Genomic DNA, 19,913 nt, shown 5'->3' with positions numbered 1-19,913 from the left:
ATATGTTTTATTTTCTGCTAGATGCATTCCATGTAGGCTTGTGGAAGGATAGGGGGATCCCAGAACAGCCACACTGCCAAATGAAAACTGCAATAAGAGCAAATTGATAACTCTTAATGACTGTATATGAAATGAATGTTTTTTCTTTTCCCTCCTTCTTTTTGTTTTTGCTTTTCTCCCAGCCTTTCTACTCTTTCTAGCACTTTCCAACCTCAGCAAAGCTTCAGCAAAGGGCCATAAACATGACTCGCGTCTGCTTAACATTCCTGCCCATTAAACTGTAACAGGTACTGCTAGTGCTGTGTTCATGGTGATTAGTGCTGGTCTATATTATAACAAGGTATAGTCCTTATTATATTGTAAATGATTAACACTGGTCTACTATAACAGGCCACAACAGACAGTACAGTCTAGACTGATTTTGCTCTACACTCACTTTAAACTCTTGCACTGTGACTTGGTTTAAGCATTATGCTCATACCTCATATTGTCCAAACCTGAAATTTTCCATATGACTAATGGACTAAGTGTATTGGGTATTATGGTGTGGTTGCATGAGCTCATTTTGCATCACGCTACACAGTAATCCTGTTTTATCCAGGATTTGATGTGAGAAAATCATTGTTTTCATGGAAACCACTTGACCCTAATGGGAGTAGGCTATGGAAAATGAGATAAACCAGTATAAGCTGCATTAGAATAAGTAAAGAACCAATGCATTTGATTGGGTTGAGATTGACAAAGACGACAGTGGGAAAAAGACAGGCAGGAAAAAAGGCCAGATATCATTTCTCCCAGAGACATTTTCCAGCTTCTCCTGGGGGGAGTCCAAGATGTTCTCAGGCCAGGTGGGATATGTAATCCTTCCAGTTAGTTCTGGTTCTGCCCGAGGGTCTTCTCCAAGTTGGGATTGCCAGGAGGACCTTCGCCTCAATTGGATCCTTTCGATATGGGGGTGCAGCAGATCTACTCCAAGCTCCATATAGATGTCTAAGCTCCTTACCCTATCGCCAAGGCTGAGCCCAGCCAACCTCATGATGAGACCCATTTCAATCACTTGTAGCAATCCGATTGTGTTGGTTACAAAGCTCCTGACCACAGGTGAGGGTGGTAACAAAGAAACCATGGCCTTGGAATTGGAGGTGCTGACCCTCATCCCAGCCACTTTGCACAAGCTGAAGAAACCAGCAGAACAACAACAACAAAGAGGCGTGTCAGCCAAGATAGCCCAACAATGTCTAGAGTCTTTAATATCTCAAGGCAAATCTAATATACTGGTGCCTAGCAGGTACAAAATAGGACTGTAATGTATTTGGTTTTGTTGTAGGTCCCGAAGCCCATCATTTTGAAGGACATTACATCTTTTTACCATTGTTTTGAGTTCTAAGCTTAAGACCCCTGAAAAGGCTCGAAATAAACCACCAAGTGTGACAAAGAAACTAAAATTAACACATAAATCCCACTTTAAAGGGCGTTAACATGTCAGACTACAGGACTGTATCTCATTAGTACATCAGTGTCCTGACTGACCCGTGCCTTTTTCCCACATGGTCCATGCAGATGAAAGCTGAATAAAGCCTAAGTCCATTAAAGTCCATGAATTTTACATGTGTCTCTATATATGTGTGCATGTGCTGCGTAATAAATAAGTGAAGGTGCTCTACTCCACCACAGCTGCGTCCAGCTCCCAGACACACGTGGGGTTACATAAGTCCAGAGAGCATTCAGAGTGTGAACACATACACACAAGTCTAGTCACAGCTGTGTCGTCTATTCCGTGTTTTCTTCTATTTTGCTACACTCATGATTTCGCAGCCCTTTTCTTGTTTTCTTCTATAAATCCGATGTCTTATTCAAACTTGACCTACCTGGATCTTTAACATCTCTCTTCCCCATCTATTGTAGTTTCCTGTTTGACTCTCCATCTTGTTTCTCTTTTCCTCTCTTCCATGACTTTAAAGTCTTTCTCCACTGCTGCTTCATCTATTGCAGGCAACTTAAGACTTGTTTTTTATTGGTAGCTTAGTCAGTCTGATAGTCTGAATTTATTTAGGGTGGTTAAGCATTCAGGTTAAAGCTGTAGAAAAAGCTGAGGTTTTCTGTTCATGAAATAATAAGCAATCCTATAAAGTGTGACATTTTCGGTTGAACCCTGACCTTAACCTCCTATGTAAATATGAGGACATTACATTTTGGCTTTCCTACAACATAGCAATAGTTTCTGCAGTTAGAGTTTTGCAATAAATATCCACTGAAGTTCAAGCAATTTGCTTTAAATTTTGGAAGATTTTTGCTTTGAAAAAATCCTGAACTTTAATGGAAATTTTTGGGATTTTCTTTTGATATGGTGAGGAATTTAATTGGGAATTGTCAGGTATTTTAAAGGAAACATTTGGGATATGTTTGGCAATTTTGGAAAGTTTTATTGGAAGTTTTGGGGGAAACTTACCTTGATTTTTTTTGGCTGGGTCATGGCAATTTTATATTGAAATTTTCAGGCATTTTTATGGGAATCTGGCAAAAGTATTTTTAATTTTAGAGAATTTGATTTCAATTTTGAGGGGAATCTGCTTTTTTTTTTTTTTTTTTTTTTGGTATTTCCATGGAAATTTCAGGGAATTTGTTTTGATGCTTGGAGTATTTTTTGATCTTCATTTTAATAGAATGCATCTGTAAATTTTAAGGGTAATTATATTTGCTTTGAAATTTGTGGGATATTCTCACGACATGGAATAATTGGGGCTAGTTTCTTGCTAAACTGAAAAACTCATGGAGAAACGGCAGAAAAAGCAGGGATTAAAACAGCCTCAGTCTATCCACAAAGCGATCCTTTTGCTTCAGCTCAGTTTATCATGATTTAGCACACTCTGATCTTACCTTTATGTTCTCAGTTTATGTCTGCCCAGCTTTGCTTGTTGTGATGATCAGTCTTTTTAAAAAAGATCCAGATCAGTTGGCTAGGCTCTGAAGAGCTGGCCGTTTAGCTCCCAAATGGTTCTTCACTTTTTAACAGTTTGGCTTTTTTAAATTTGTATAAATTCATGACAAAGGATGGAGGAAAGGAAACTAGTTGGTTACTGTGGTTCAGATTACAGAGCCATTTCATAGAACAGGCTTGTTCAGAGATGGCACATCAGTACTCGGTCAACCACAAGGTTGTAAGTCTATCACTGCTTTCAGTTTTCAATTAAAAGCATGCTGTGACATAATTAGTCATTTTTATATGTTAAGGAGCTCTTAGACTCTTGTCTCAGTTCACCTGGATAGATGACGCTAGACCAGGGTGTCAGACTCAATCACAACAGGGGCCGGATTCTAGATTTAGGTCGAACCCTAACGGGGTCAACATTTAACCATAACTGTCAACCTCATTTTCACCAGTAATAAAATATATTTAAAAGAAGCCTAGCGCTTATTAGTTCAAAAGATCAGAACACGATATCAAAAATACAAAAATGTTTTTAAAGAGCACATATGTAGGAAGAAAGTTGAAATTATAAGTTTGAAAGGTAAAAACATGAGATCAAATTTGAAATCATGAGTTTAAAAGTAACAATATGACTTAAAGTTTAAATTGTGAGTCTGATAGGTCAAAATAAAGGATAAAAAAGCCAAAATCAGGAGATGAAAATGTCAAAATGTTCGCTAGAATTCAAAATGATGACTTATAAAGTTAAAAATATGACTTAAATTTAAAATTGGGAGTCTTAAAGGTCAAAATATGATACAAAAGTAAAAATTATTAATTTAAAATGTCAAAATCTGAGAAAAAAATTGAAATCACGAGTTTAAAAGTCAAAATATGGGATTAAAAACCCAAAGTAAGGAGTTGAAAAGGCCAAAATTTAATTTGAGACTCTAAAAGATAAAAATGTGATATATAAAGTCCAAATAAAGTCATAATCATAAGTTTGAGTCGTAATCTTGAGATGCAAAATTGAAAATGTGAAAAAAAAACTCAACTTAATTTCTGTCCTCACATTCTTGACTTTTTATGAATCTTTCTTACTCTTTACATTTTCAGATTTTTATGGCTTAACAAGGATTCTTTGAATAATCAGGTTGAAGTTTACATTATTATACTGGAGGAAATCTAGAGACCTCATACTGGTGGGCCAGTTATAATACAAATATAATCTTGTGGGCCAGATATAATCTTGCCATGGGCCAGATTTGGCCCCCGGGCCTTCAGTTTGACACCCCTGCAGTAGACGACTGGAGTACTTTGCGATCAATGCTATATAAATTGGATGAACTATCACTTCTTTGTAAAGCCCAGGGATTGTACCAAAAGTCAGGTCCATTTAGAGCTGTAAAGTACTAACTTTCCTCTGTTCCCATTCATTCCATATGGCTGGCCTCCACTTCCTAACCCCCATCAGGCATTCAGGCTCATGTGACTGCAAACAACCATACATTATGTTAGGCTGCAGCTTCATCTTCCCTCCTAAAAGCTGATGTTTAGCACCGTTTTAAAAATCAATTTGCAAAGTTAATAGCACTTCAAAAACATTTTTTTCCCTTTTGGTTATTAAGAAACAATCACAGCTAAGGCTGTTAAGTCAGAATTAGTTCCACTTTGGCAAAACCAATAGCATGAAATATTTCTGCCTCCAGTGAGACTCTTCCTTTTTCCGCCACAAAGTTTTAATCTGCCTCTTCACTGCCCTGAGGAAATATGAAACACGGAGCTGTAATGGGTTATCTTGTAAACAGTCATCATCAAGGCTGGTTATTTGTCAAGTCTGGAATACAAGGTGAATCTTATTTTAAATAATGTAGTAGTTTGTCTTTTCAAGTGAATTCAATTTAGACTTTTATTTCAAAGGGATAGCTTCAAACAGTGCAGAATAATCTTAGAGTTTGGATACATCACAGCCACTGAAGAGGGGGGAAACATAAAAGCAAGGGTATTATTGTTTAATTGCTAAGATAATAAGGTGTGCATATCAAACTCCCCTTTTCCTTTCATTCTCTTTTAAATTCATGACCCTTTCCCTTTCTTTCTCTTTCTTCCCCCATCCTTACCAGGCAGCGGATTAGCCGAATCTGGGGATGATCATAATTACCGAATCAATGGTGTAATTAATGTGGTCATTAGGCTGCTATAAATGTTATCACACAGGGATCAGAGAGCTCAGCGATCAATATTGTAATTACACCCTTCCCATTGCCGATGACCATTAAAGCTAGTACGACCACACACTCAGACGTACATATGTACACACAAGTGAATGTTTATGTATATAAAAACACACATACAGACCTAGTGGCTGTAATGTTTTAGTGCTCTGAGCACTTGAGCGAATTATTCCTCCATCTAATTACTAAGCTATATCAATAAGCTGCTCTCCATGCAGAAATCAATGCATGGTCTTTGTCTTATTGGCCTTTTAGTGCATCTTTATTGGAGAAGAAAGGGGTGAGGAAAGGTGAGAGGTGAGGGATGAAGGGATTATCCCGGGATCGCCGGGAAGAGATCATAGAGTTTGTCGCTTGAGGACAGAGGGGCGACCTTTTAGTTTGACAGAGGGGAAGAGGGATAGGGTGATAACATGCATGGGTGAAATGGATGAAAGGATGAAGAGGTAGGAAAATCCGAGGGGGCAGTTTGTCGAGGAGAAGAATGATGAGCGGCCGAGTTGAGGAGACGGAGGGACATTCGGGGGTCAAAATGGGATTGAAAAAAGACGGGGTGGTCCGCAGAATGAGGTTGGATAATGGATGTAAGGCAGAAAATGAAGAAAAGGTGGTGGACTATGGAGAGAGTGTGCAAGGTTAAACGGAAACATGGAGAATTGGGGTTATGGGGGTTTTTGAATGAATGCTTAATGGCGACTAAATACTAGGGGGGGTGAAGGATGGATGGGTTATGTTAGGATAAAGGTTAAAATGCAGGAGAATGGCTGCCCTGTGGACACATAATGTGTGTATGCCATTAGACATAATTGAACGGGATGTAAGAGGAAAAGAAAAGGAGAAAGACTTCCATTAAACTTAAAATAATGTGTAAAATCATAGGGGTAGTTACTCAGTTAAAGATTGAGCTTGCCAGACGAGGACGAATAGTCTAAGAAGCTTAATAAATCTTCTGCACACATCAAAAGATGTAAAGATATAGGACAATTCAAAAGACCCTTTCATCAATGTAGACACTTTCTTCATGCTTTTATTGTGAAATCAAAGTTTTGATGCAGTCGTGAAGGCTTAATGTTGAAACAAAAAAGACAATTCAACTGTGAGTTTTCTTGAGTTAGGATTTCTGAAACTGTTGGTTTAAAATTAACTCTAAGTATTTATTCTTAAAAAAACACAAGAAGAGTCCCATGTTAAAGGAACATTGAAATGGAAATAAAAAGAAGAAAAAGTGATGTTTCTTTGAGCATACTTCCTCAGAGTTTTAGCTGTAAAAACTCCTAAACTACCTCCAACATTTTTCATCAGAGCAGCTGAATCTAAAATGTCACATCTCTACTTTTAGTCTAGACAGACTGGATGACAATCTGGCATGATTAAAAGAAACATCTGACGGGTCTTTGGGTGGATTTTTCTGCATGGGGAAAAAAAAAAAAACATACCAAAAGAAGGAGGGTGAAGGAGAGGTGAAGGTTGGGTGAGATGAGACATGGAAATTGGGTGCTGAAGATGAGACAGAGATGGAAGGATGAGGATGGATGAGGAGACAGAAAGTGGGGAGGTGGATGCAGGTCAGACGAAGAGGTGATGGGATGAAAAGGGGGAGGTGGATGGAAGGACGCAGGGTGAAGGACAGAGGTAATGCAGCCCTGAAGGGACCATGTGGCTGAATGGCTGGGTGAGATAATGATTGGCTTACAAACAGGAAATTGCAGGAAATTACATGTCAGGATAAAATGATACAGTACATGAGTTATATTAAGAAATGTCACGTAATAGGGAGAGCAGATCTACTGAATATATGGTATGGTATAGTTTACATTTTGCATTATCTGATCTGTATTGGGCATTTAGATACCAAGTGACTGCACTTAAGTCTGTGAATTTACACAATGCATTAACAATATGTTGTCAGTGGCAGCCTGTACTTACTTCCCTGCTTCTTATGCAAACAAAAACATATCAATACATCTTTTCTGCTTGGTATCCCTGCATGCAGTGTGCAGTGAAGCTGCTAGCAATAAAAATGAAAGAAAGTGAATTAGCCATGAGCTAAGAGGCTAGTGATGCCTCCTTAACAGCTTTTCCCTCATTCTGTCCTAAGCATGCTTTTGAAGGACATGGTGATGGATGTCGGTTTAGCTCAGTTGGTCGAGCACTATTCAGAGACTAGTGCTCAATCCACTAGTAGCAGGTTTGAACCCTAATCCTGGTGTACATCTTGGCCCAGTCTCCCCTATATTTCCTGTCTCTCTTCAGCTGTCTTTACTAATAAACAGTCTTAAAAGGGCAGGGTGTACTTGCATGTTCCATGTTACTTGCGTGAGCTTGGATTAAACTTGCAACAAATGTCAGAGAATAATCGTCAACACAAAGAAATTAATGAGATACAGCAACAGAAAGGCAGCTTGCAGTTCCCTCTGCATTATGTAGCTGTGGTTCGTGTCACATCCTGCATTTCCATGGCAATGATAAACAAGTCATGTTAGTCATGGTGGCTCCATCATGACAGCCGCCATAAGAAGAAACACTATGTTACAATAATAAGAATCTTCTGGTTTTTGGAACACTTGAAAATATACACAATATGGGCAAAAGTATTTGGCCACCTGACCATTTCTGAGGGAATATATGCCCAGTCATTCTGTAGAGCATTTATGAGGTCAGGCACTGATGTTGGACAAGATGGCCTGGCTCACAATCTCCATTCCAGTTCCTCCAAAAGGATCTTGATGGTTTCAAGGTCAGGGCTCTGTGTGGGCCAGACAAGCTCTTCCACTCCAAACTCACCAGACCATGTCCGTATAGTCCCTGCTTTGTGCACTGGGGCACAGTCATGCCGGAATAGAAAAGGGTCTTCCACTAAATGTTCCCACAAAGATGGAAGCATAGCATTTTCCACAACGTCTTGGTTTGCTGAAGCATTAAGACTGGTCTCTACTGGAGATAAGGGGTCTCGCCCAAACCTTGAAAAACGGCCCCATACCATTACCCCCCTCCACCAAACTTCACAGAGAAGTGTGATTCTTCAAATGGCATATCTTCACTGCTCCACAGTCTTGATGAGGCTTGCATGCAGCTGCTCAGCCATGGAAACCAATTCAGTGAAGCTCCCGCTTCACAGGTTTTGTGCTTACATTACTGTCAGAGGAAGTTCAGAACTTCAGCTGTGGAACCAGTGGAACGTTGGAGACTTTTACAGACCATACGCCTGAGACGTCATTGACCTCTTTCTGTGATTTTACATGGTCTTCGGCCTCATTGCTGAGTTGCTGTTGTTCCTAAATGCTTCCACCTTCAATAGCGGCAACCATCACAGTACCACTCTTTGAGTCACTGAGCTTCTCAGGATGATCAATTTTGTATCACAAATATTTGCAAATGGAGACTGCATGGCTAGGTGCTTGATTTTATACACCCGTAGTAAGAGGACTGGTTAAAACACCTGAAAAGAGGTGTGGCCAAATACTTTTGTTCATATAGTGTATGTATAACAGGAGTAGTCATAGCTTTGAATTTACTAGTAACAGCAGAACACAGAAGTTTTGCAGGTAAAGGCAGACTCTACCACCGTAGGATTGTGGGTAATGTAGTGTTGTTGCTCAAGATGATGAATCAACAATGTTTTTCTTAAAATAAGAAGATAATATACAAAATTGTGCCATCTCTAGGGCTGTATTCTATTGTTTCACACCCAGGTAGCTCGTGGTAAATCTATCTTGTGGGTTGATGAAATTATGGGTAATAATCCAATCTGAAAAGCAGCATGGACTGTAGGATGTTGTGGCTGATGTGGGACAGTAGGATGGGTGAGTGGGCGTGTCTTATCCCCCTTCCTTCTCAGCATTGTCCATGATGTTCAAAAGGCTTTTTCTGGGTTTCAAGGTAGATGCAACTGAAACTCTTGGGTTTAGTTACTCTTTAAAAGACAAACAGGCAAATATATTAAGATGAATTACTTGTGCACGGTGCTGAAGGTGTGTCCAGGGGTGTCCTGAAGTGGTCTTCTTCACACACACATACCACCGATCCTTCCTCCTCTGCAACACTGTTGGCTGGACATGGGAAACACTCCTGCTGCCTGGAAGACATCTTGTAGGAACCAGGGGGACACGCTGGAGAGGCGAACAAAAAAGAAAAACAACGTTAGATCTCTCTAAAACATAATTCAATGACACCAGCTTATTCTGTGTTAACAGGCCAAAATCCCACCCATAATTCATTTTTCAGGAGATTTCTGTGAGCTGGAAGTACACAGCGTCTCTATGTTAACTAAATGTTTAACTACATGAGATGGGAAAACAACAAAGGGAAAAATCATTCAGTTCATTTAAAATAATTCAAAGCAGTTTTAAATCGCTTTAGCATACTAAGGGAAACTCCCATATTCCGCTAAGAACTTAAAGCCAGGGGAAAAAAGCTCTAATCTCCTTCTCAGTTCACTAGAGAGAAAAAAGAACGGAGAGAAAATGATTCCACAGGGAAATACGCACAACATAAAAGATACGATTAGCAAGAAAGTAGAGGAGACTTTGGCTAAATCCATCAGACAAACACAATCCTCACATCGTGATCATGGCCTTGACAAATGACATGAAAGGCGGCTGTGTGATTGAACCAACCAGGCAAATAAAAACAAGCCAATGCAATGTGAGGCACGCAGCTGCAAAAGCCCAAACTTAATTTTGTTGTTGTTTTCCTCATTTTCCACTCTATTTTTTCCAAATCTTTCCTTCTATGCTCAGTTTCACCACACTAGTGAAAAAAAGAGAGAGAGGCTGCAAGGGGGTGAGAATGTGGGCGAGGGTGATAAGCACTCGTGACCTTACGTGTGGAGTACACACAAGCACACACCATGTAACACAAGCTTATCAATGCACGTGAGACGTGAACACACTGAAAACAGGTTATTTTACACTCTCCCTCTATGCGGGTTCATTTTCCACTTGCCGTGCCTTTGTAGCAGGTGATAATGGGTGTGAAATCAGGGAGCCGACTAGCGCTGGATGCTCTGGTATTCTCTCTTCTGAGACTGTATACTAAACAGTGGGTTTGCATTAACAGCATGGCAGACTCTCCCTCTTCTTTTTTCTTGTCTCTGTTCCCCAAATGCATCTGTCTTTCCAATCCTGCTCTTCATGGCTTTCTTGTCCTAATCTGCTTTGCATTCCACCGTTCTCACCTTCTCTTGGGTGTCTGCCCCTCATTTTATTCCTGACTCTAACTCGCTCTTCTCTATAGGGCTGCACACACTCAAATTAGGATTTGTTAGCAGTCTGTTACACCAATTCCTTTATAAGCTTGTGCACATTTATGATATTTATTCAACTGTCTATCCATTCAGGGGCATTAGAAAATGGTTATGGTTCTGGAGCTTAGAAAAAAATATCAATATAGAAAACATAATAAACCCTCACATGTAAACCTTACGCCTCTTAAGCATGTTAGCATCAGTGCTAGCAGTAAAAGCACTTCTCAGTGTATTCGAACATCTAGTACTCTAAATATTCATATAGGCCAAATATATCATTATCAGATCCCAGCTTTAGAAATCCAGACTCTAGCTGAAAAGATTCTTTACACTGATTTAGGAAGTTTTAACCTGGCTAGTTGCTGCCAACTCACTAATTTCTTTCAACTGTGTTGGTTAGCTTTAGCATGGCTAGTATCTGCCCCCTAGTCAAAGTAAAAAGGAGTCCATAGTTTATTTTGACTGAGTCAACCTGCCTTAGCTTTGATAGTTTCTGCTCAACAGCTAGCAGTCTTTTGACTGGCTAGTAAATGCCCCCTAGCCACAGTAATTTGGAGAACATTGATTTTTTTTCAGCTGAGTCATCTAGCTTTGGCCTAGATAGTTCCAGCTCTCCAGCTAAATACAGTTTGAAGAACACTAGTTTCTCTTGACTGAGTTGGTTAGCTTTAGCATGGCAAGCTAATGCCCCCTAGGTACAATAATTTCAATACCATTTTTCCCTTTTTTCTGAGTCGTTTCAGCCTGGATAATTTCTATTTACATGCTATAACACAATCAGGACCACTGTTTTCTTCTAACTGAATTTATCTTAGCCCATATACTGTTTGCCTACTAGTATTTGGAGAACACTGTTTCTAATGTAGTTTAAAGAATTCAGGTTAGCAAGTTAGCTTTAGACAAGATAGCGTCTGTTTCCTGGCTTACACAACTTGGAGATCACTGTTTGAATTTTTGAGTCAGTTAGCGTTAGCCTGGACTGTAGCGGCAATGTAACAGATGCTAACTAAAATTGGCAATCAAAGTCATAATTTGAGGTCCGTCTGCTTTGCTGGATGTTACAGCTCTGTGTGTCAGCAACCAGAGAAACAATCACATTTATGTCATGACGGGCAGAAAGTTTAGAGCTAGAAAGTCTCGGTGTATTTAACACTTAGTATTATTAATATTTCATTTTCTAAGCAGTGTGAAGTTATGTATCACTTTTGTTTATGAGAGGCCTAAGTTGTCCTCCTTTTCCCGATGTTGCTCTTCAAAATAAATGTCCTCAAAGATGATCAAATAGGAGACTTTTAATGTGACAAATTTTGCAAGGAAAGAATGTGTCCATCATTGGATATTTTACTGGACTTAAGCACTGCGCAACTACCAGAGGAGGAATATAACAGTTGCTGCTTTGAGAGAGACAAAGCCACAGTCTGCTTCTTTGAATAATCCAGGACTAAAGAAAAGTGAGATATTTATTAAAGCACATCTTCAGCTGGTAAGATGTTTGTTCTTGCTGCAACTGGTTCAAGAGGAAAATAGAGAGTACTCCAGCAATTAGCCTGGCCCCTGAACTTGGAGTTAACAATTGTCAGAGCTGTCTGTCAGTGCCAGAGCAGAGAGAGACGTGTGGGATTAATACTACTCTTTTCTGTCATGCATCACTATGTTATGATGCTTTTAAAGATTCATAGGCCAGCATGGCTGGTTGATTTGGCAAATTTACTTCAGTGTTTTCACATGTTTATAACAACCCTTTTCCAATACATCTAGCATGTTTTACACAAATTTTTGAGTCTACTTTAAAGGAACAATGACACAACAGCCTATGCAAACTTTCACTTCTAGAGTCTGCTGTACTACTTTGTATGCAAACACTGCCTGGATCCAGGCTGAAAAGTAAGTTCACTTAAGCAGATAAAGTTGCTGGCCTGGGGTTCCCGTCTTGCAGAGATAGCGAGCCAAGGTGTAAGACAGGTAAGTTAAAAAGCACACAGCAGGTGCAGTGACACACACAAAGTAGCAGTACCAAACTGCTTTAGCCCCATGATTGTTCATCAGGACACTAGCACAATAACAAAGGAGGTCTCTGTTATTCCACCTCATTTACTCAGCCACTCTAACAAAACACACAGACGCACAAAAGGCCTGCCATTACACATCGATTAGCGGGCCTCGTCAGCCTCTCCTGGCTCAGGCCAGTGTGAGGGTGCAGGCGAGAGTGTGTTTTTTTGTGTCCGCGTGCATGAGCGTACGCCTGTGAGTTGCTGTAAGAACCTTGTAATCGACTTTCTAATATCTGTCATTACACAGAGAAAGCCTCTCGCTTTCAGCTAACAGCACAGCCAAGCACAGGGACATAACAGAAACACACACATGCTCCGTCATGCAGCTCTGGAGTAGACTCCCTTTGTTCCTGCCTGTGCTGCCACTACCTTTCCCGCACCACGCCAAGGACATCAAGCATGAATAGCACCCAAATCAAGGTAAAATTATGCATAGATCTATGAGAACAGGAATGGGTTTTCCATTTTCTACCTATCATGCTTAAAAGCGTGCTAGCTGTAGCCGTGGTTGGCTGCAGTCCTGACTTATCGCTTCAATTCAGTGTGGATCCACATTTTGCCAGCCCACCTTGGAAATGTGCATCTAATGATAGGGGTGTACCAAGACAATATGTGCTGCTCAGATAACAAAAGGAGCTGGCTTTGCATGCTGCCCATCATTCACCGGAGTGAGCGATCATATGACGGCACACCAACGGCCATGCCAGGAAAGGTCACATCAGTCAAAATGGGCCAGCAGCCATCTGCCAATGGGAGAATGTGAAATCTGTAAAACAAATCCAACAGCAAGGAAAAAAGACAAGGCTTGTAGGGAAGACCACTCAAGTCATTAGAAGACATGTTTCCTATTTCCACACGCGCCCCTTTTCACTGCCAAGGTAAACTGGAAATGAGAGTACCAGGGGGAAGACGAATGGGAGAGGGGGTGGTTGGAGAAAAAAGAGACAGAAGGAGAGATCTGCCAGGACAGCTGGCAAACCAACTGATCAATTTGTCCTCAGTGCCAACAGGGAGCTTCGATTAAATGGAACATGGCTGCAAATGTACACACATGGACATATTTCTTCATGGTGTAATAATAAAGATATGCAGAGACATGCAAAGAGAAGGTGGGGGGTGGAAGATGATACGGTAGACCAACTGGGCTGAGAAATGGTTAACAAAGACACACAGACAGATGATGGGTAGACAGAAAGACAGCAGGCTACATACAGTACAAAGAAAGCATATTAAACAAGGAGGGTGAGTGGACTCCTTCTGCTTGACAGATAGACGGATAAACAGATCAGCAAGAACGTGTTAGGCATAAAGACGAGAGATCCTCAAAGAAGCAGGAGTTAGAATAAGGTCATCTATAGGGAGAATGTGAGCAGTAGCAGAACTGTTCATTGGTCACCATTTCCATTAACCGTACTGATTCAGACACATACATCTGGGCACTGGCACATTATGAGTCCTTGTTGAGTAATTAAACAAAATAAATACTGTATCTTTGGATGTGATACGGATGTGATATGATTTCAATTTATTTTCCCTGGCTCAGTACCATAAATTGAGAAAAGTTAGTTTAAAAAAAAGCTAAGTTAGAAACAACAAATCAAGCTGAGCCAACGTTAGCAGTGTGTCCTGTGTTTGCCGGAGACTGTCAAACAACCTTAACTGACTGTACATGATTAAATCAATGTGATTTTGCTGGGCTAAGGACAAAGAAGAAGTCACAGTAACAACCTAGGCACTGAGAACCAAAATGAGCTAACGTAAGTGGCAACATTGCAAGTGTCACTAAAATGTTGAAACCTTATTGGCTGGGCCCTTGAAAAACCTCGAGTGATAGTGCAGCGTGAGGAGGCGTTGCAGAAGTGTGTTATTCTGTTAGATCGCTTTAATAACAAGACCCTCACGGGTCGTGTAATTTTTTGTGGGCATACGACACTAAAAATATGTTGCTTACTACAGCTTTAACCCTTACTCAAACCAAACCAAAAGTCTAACTCGATTTTATTTTTAAAGTTTTAGCGTGTTTTTCTGTTCTGACAAATAGGGTGTCTCACAGTAACAGTCTCCGAAAGGGGGCTCCCCAGTACTTTGGTCTGCAGCCAGACTGTCTTAATTTTAGTAATTTGGCTCAACATCTGTGTGCTGGTGCATACCGTGCCCCTTTAAGTTTTTAATTTACAAAATAAAAAGTAACATTTATCTGTTTTTAATCATTAAGGAGCAAGTTTGACCCTATATTGATGAGATAAGACCCACATAAGTAATTTTTCCTGGCAAGCCTTATCTAAACTCATGCTAAGCACTCATAACCTATCACATTTACATTAGAAGCAGCCTTGCTAGCTTCTTGTGGGGTCTTGTGTTTGCTTCTAAGGGCCAAACCTTATCTTTACATTGAAAGTGTGTTCATTATTGTTTTTAACAATTTTGAATATCCTTTCTTCAAAATAAGAGTCCACACAGCACTAAAACTGTGATTGAAATGTTAGCTATAGCTAGCAAAAATACCTGTTAGCTAGCAGCGCACTGTTTTATTTTTGTCATTTTTAAAATCTAAGCTGTTTGTGGGAACAATATCCTATTTTCTATGTGTAAATCCATTTGCCTATAGAGAACATAAAACAACGCAGTGTGTGAAATATGATGTAGTCAGTGTGTGATAGCTAGTGTAGCCAAACATTTAAGGGAGTACCAGAGGCACTCCTATGTGAATAAGTCTACTTAACAAAGCGTTTGCTGGTTCTGGTGGATAAAATACATGATAGGAAAGTAAAACCTGATATCAATCTAATCAGATATATTTCAACAAAAGATTTATAAAACAGACACTGGGAGATGGGCCAGCAGTTTCCCCAGCTAATGAATAAAAACCAAAAGGCCACAGAACCCACATTTCACTGAGTTCACAAATTACTTTAATAGACTTTTGTCTTTGTGGGAGGAATCAATTTATAGTTTGCCCTTCTCTCTCTTTCTGCCTTCCCTTTCTTCCCTCTAACCTTAAACATGGCCATTAATAAATCATGAAGCACTTAATACAATAAATGTGTGCAATGAATTGTTCTCTGCTTCCCTGACAGCTCACATTAATTAATATTAATAACACTTTAAGAGGTTTGCTTTAGACACCCACACATAGCTTTGCCCCCACTGTGAAGTACACACATCCACTAAGGAGTGCAAAACAAATACACAGCCAACTTTATTTGCACACAACTGAAACACTGATACGAAAATGGCCTAAAACTTTGTGTGTGGAACAGAGACAAAAGAGGAAAGGGAGGTGATGGCATGTCGGTGGGAAACAGTGGAGAGAGGATGTGATCCAGCAGGTGGAAATCAATAATTCAGAGAGCTCTAATTCAGATCAGTGCCCTCTGTGTGGCTGATGCTGATTCTGATGCTAATTCTAACCGCTGGTAGGCAGCTTTAACATCTGAATTCTCATTACCATCAAACAGCTTTCAAGGTCTCCTCTATGCAAATAGGCTCACACATAAAACTGGAGGTCAGACAGGTAGGCGGTATGGAGAGAAATGACTGATTGGTGCATTTAAGTGTTTTAGGTTGGATCAAATTAGAAAAGAGTGAAATGACAGCGAGTCCACTGAACTGGACCAATTCAAATTGGACTGAATGTGATGGAGCCAGTCCCTCAAGAGGGCCAGTATTTACTAAATAATGGGATTTTGCCTTAAGAGAATTGAAATCCACTGGGCCAGAACACAAGTTTAAAGATATTAGGTATCCTGGAGCCAAGGGATATGGGATTGGAGGGGTGCCAGTTTGAATTCCTACAGTTAGGCAAGAAGTAAAACAATGAATGGAAAATGTGTCCTCCTTACCCACAAACAACTTGTAAAACAATAGTCAACGTACAAACACTGTTCCAACTATTGATCAGGACAGTGCAGCAGCAGAGAGTGCCAAAATGTGACTACAAGATGTAATACAATTTTTTGTTTTTTTTTACTGCTATTTGACACTGGTGCTTTAAAATAGGAACATTTACCTGCAGCAACAACAGTGTAGTTGAAGAAGCAGGGAGAGGAGTTTACATCAAACTACAGCAAAAATAGACCAAAATGTAGATGTTAAATCTTCTGTGGGGAACATTTAAATGGTTATTAAACAGACTAATGTGAATATTTATGCCCCCAGGTGACCCAGAAGAGCAAACAAGACAATCTGCAACCAGACTGATAGTTTCAGTAGACCTGCTGCAGACATGCAACTACTGAGATGTCACTACAATGGACAGCAGATGTAACCCAGTTGAGATAACTTCAACTTCATGTTCAATATTTACATTGCATTACACTGATTTTGCACACAAAAGCCTTGTTTAAATTATGAGACAGGCACCGTGCCGCAAAGCCCTGGTAGCAGTTAAGGAAGAAGTCTTTCCAAGACTACACTCCAATCAACACATTTAACTCAATTAACTCATTATTTTTTCGTCAGGTCATCAGATTTTTGTCATTAAAACAACTAAGAATTGCAGTTTAAACTTTAATTGCAAAAGGACCACATTGAGAGGGGTCCGGATGCAGACTGACATCTCAGATGCCCCCTACTGCAGACCACAACTGCTGGCATTGCTTGCCTGAGCCAGTGTCAACTCAATTTCATTTGTGTAGCACATTTCATACACGTTAACTCAATGTATTTTACATTATTGTTATTAAACAATTGCAGGTCAGCAGGCAGCTTGTTCCAAGTCCATGGGTCATGATTTCAGTGTTAGCTAAAGCTAACAAAGCTTTGCTAGCTATGTAGCCAGTGAGATGTAAGCCAATGTCACAATAAAAACTTTAGCTAAAGCTAACGAGGCAAAAGTGAGACACCAATCCTGAACTAATACTAAAACAGCTCTAGCTTTAGCAAACATAGTATAATCTAATGTAGCTTAGTTATGTAGCTATTTTTCATAAGTAGCTTAAAAAGTTAATTTTGCCTTTTAAGCTTTAGATTGTAGCTACATTACCTACATAGCTGACATGTTAGCTTTAGATTGAGCTACATTACCTACATAGCTGACATGTTAGCTTTAGATTGAGCTACATTAGCTTCGTAGCTAGAATATCTAAGCAGCTAATGTAGTTTCACTAGTGCCTTAGCTATATTAGCGAGTCTTTTGTGGAGAACAAGCTTTTTTCATGTCAGTGGACTGTTCAGTCGGCTTTATTTTGTAATTGGGCTTTGCAGTTTAGGTTTTTAACTTCTTTTAATTTTTTTTTTTTTTTTTTTTTTTTTACCCTAGCCTTAACCCTAATCAGAAGATTAATTCAATTTTATTTTCAAACTATTAGCGTGTCTCCGTTCTGGCTGATGCTGCACCACACTGTGTCTGCAGCAATCTTGGAGCTACAGTTGTCTACCAGACTGTCTTGTTTAATGCAATTTAAACTCTTTGAATTCTGGCATCAAGTGGAGATGTTTAACTAGGATGAAGGCATAGCTAGCTAGTAAAACTGCAGATTGTTACATAGAAAGTTGTAGTAACCAGTGATTGAGCCAGAACCCCAGTAAAGAGCCTGCCCATTAATAAACAGTCTAAATGCTTATTTCAGCTAAACGTAGGACTTATTCTTTTCATGTTTGCAGTAGCCCTTTTAAAAATGGTTTAGAGACCAATTTGCTTTGAATCAACTTCAGCGAAAGTGTAGCTGAAGCTTTAAGCTCAGGACAAATTTGACAGTTTTGTCCTGATGAAACTGAAATCTCTCCTCCCATGTCAAGTCAGCTATCTTTAACTTCAGAAGTCATACTTTGATTTTCTAGTATTCTAAGCTGACAGTGTAAAACTGATGAAATAGGCGGTTTAGTGACACTTTTCAGATTCTGATGTTTTAAGACAACAATTTTCTCCACGCTGCATCCAGTGTCGTAACCTGTCTGCATATCTAGCTGCTTTTGAAGATATAACCAAGCCCTGAATTACAGCATAAATCCCTGTTATCAGCTCCGGGTAAAGACCTCATTCATGTCTACCCACTGACTGGCTGCTGCCTCATGGTGTAATCGGCGAGAATGCTCTGAGCCATGCCATTCAGGTCAACGCTTTGCTTTATCATTTCCTGCTCTGTTCTGCCCTGGTTACCACAGACTGACATCACACAGAGACCGCAGGAGAACTCATGAACAATGCCGCCAGGGGTATTAATGTCAGCCGCGTACAAGCTTTAAGCTGGAGACATGTCGCATTCTGAAACACGCATGCAGAAAAGCACACGCACTTCAATGAATGCCACAGATTCATTCACTGCTTTTAGCGCAGGTGAACAGCCTGACTCAGAAGATTGAACAATAGCAGAGAGGTTACATCATGAAGCAGACACAACAAAGAGCTGTCCGGTTGCATCATCTTGAAATGCCAGGTCTGTACTGTTTGGATCAGAAGGAGGGGAATTGGTAGGCAGACAGGCTAACACACCGGCCTATATACCCAGACCATCAACAATGGGAACAACATAAACTCAGCTGGATACAAACACATCCATCAAACACACCGCGGGACACAAAAACAAAAGACTGGAGACAGAAAATAAAAAAATATCAGGTTTAGCTATTTCCTAGATATTTGGACATTTAACACAAATCTCAAAGGGATTAACAATATTGAAAATATTGATTTGGGATATTTAGCCTTAAATGCAAGAGCTAAACTATGCAAGCATCTCAACTGGCAACGGTTTAGCACTTAAGCACATTATGTTACTCACTAATACAGTATAGTAACTTTGATAATAACTGGGATAGGAACAGACTGGGGAATTTGCTGGGCTAGCCTTGGTGTATTTTTAATCTGCTCAGCCACTGAGGAGGCCCTGATGGCTAAAGTTTTAGGATGTGGCGTGTAAGAAGCACAAGCCTGTTGAACCAGTTTTGCATAAGCTGGTGTTTATATGTGCTGTGAAATCACTGCAATAGCAAACATGCATAGCAGCATCTTTACCAAAGGGAGCTAATGCTATATCACATACATGCAGAAATCATACAGATTAATTATCATGATGACAAAGATGCATGAAGAACAGTGAATGTGGTGTACTGTCCTTGATATTGCACAGGTGAGAGAAGGAGACAATATTGTCCTGAAATTGTTCCCCCTCACTCTTTTGTTCCACAGCCTCTGATATCTGAAGTTGGTTTTTCTGGCAAAACTTCACCAACCTCCAAGGTGCATGGAGGATGAGAAAAAGTCTTGAAGAAAACATAAAACTCCAACCACACTTGAAGTTATAAAAACAACTTTTTGTAGACCAACTCATTTCAGCTTGTGCACTTCAAGACTTTTATCATCCTACATGCACCTCATGAAGTTGTGCCAGAAATACCTACTTCACTTCTACAACTGGAAGGCTTTAAGAAAGCTGCAGAGCAGCCCACAACAAGCAGCTGCCAGTTTCAACTCAACTTGTCTCACCCAGGTCTTAACCTGGCTTTACAGTGGCAAAGATGAACTTCCTATTACC

The 19,913-nt window shown here is 40.0% G+C and overlaps 1 protein-coding gene across 1 annotated transcript in view; it reads right to left on the bottom strand.

The window, feature by feature from the left end:
* The window catches only part of LOC121523945 (ephrin type-A receptor 7-like), a 267,012-nt gene that overhangs the window by 88,106 nt on the left and 158,993 nt on the right, over window positions 1-19,913 (bottom strand). The window contains exon 4 of the mRNA XM_041809039.1: window positions 9,096-9,251. Within this exon, the coding sequence (XP_041664973.1) occupies window positions 9,096-9,251 (156 nt within the window). The remainder of the gene's footprint in view (window positions 1-9,095; window positions 9,252-19,913) is intronic.

This window comes from Cheilinus undulatus, linkage group 16 (genome assembly GCF_018320785.1).
Source record: "Cheilinus undulatus linkage group 16, ASM1832078v1, whole genome shotgun sequence".
Lineage (NCBI taxonomy): Eukaryota > Metazoa > Chordata > Actinopteri > Labriformes > Labridae > Cheilinus > Cheilinus undulatus.
Note: the sequence above shows the minus strand (reverse complement) of the source record. Positions and strands in the feature narration are given on the sequence as shown.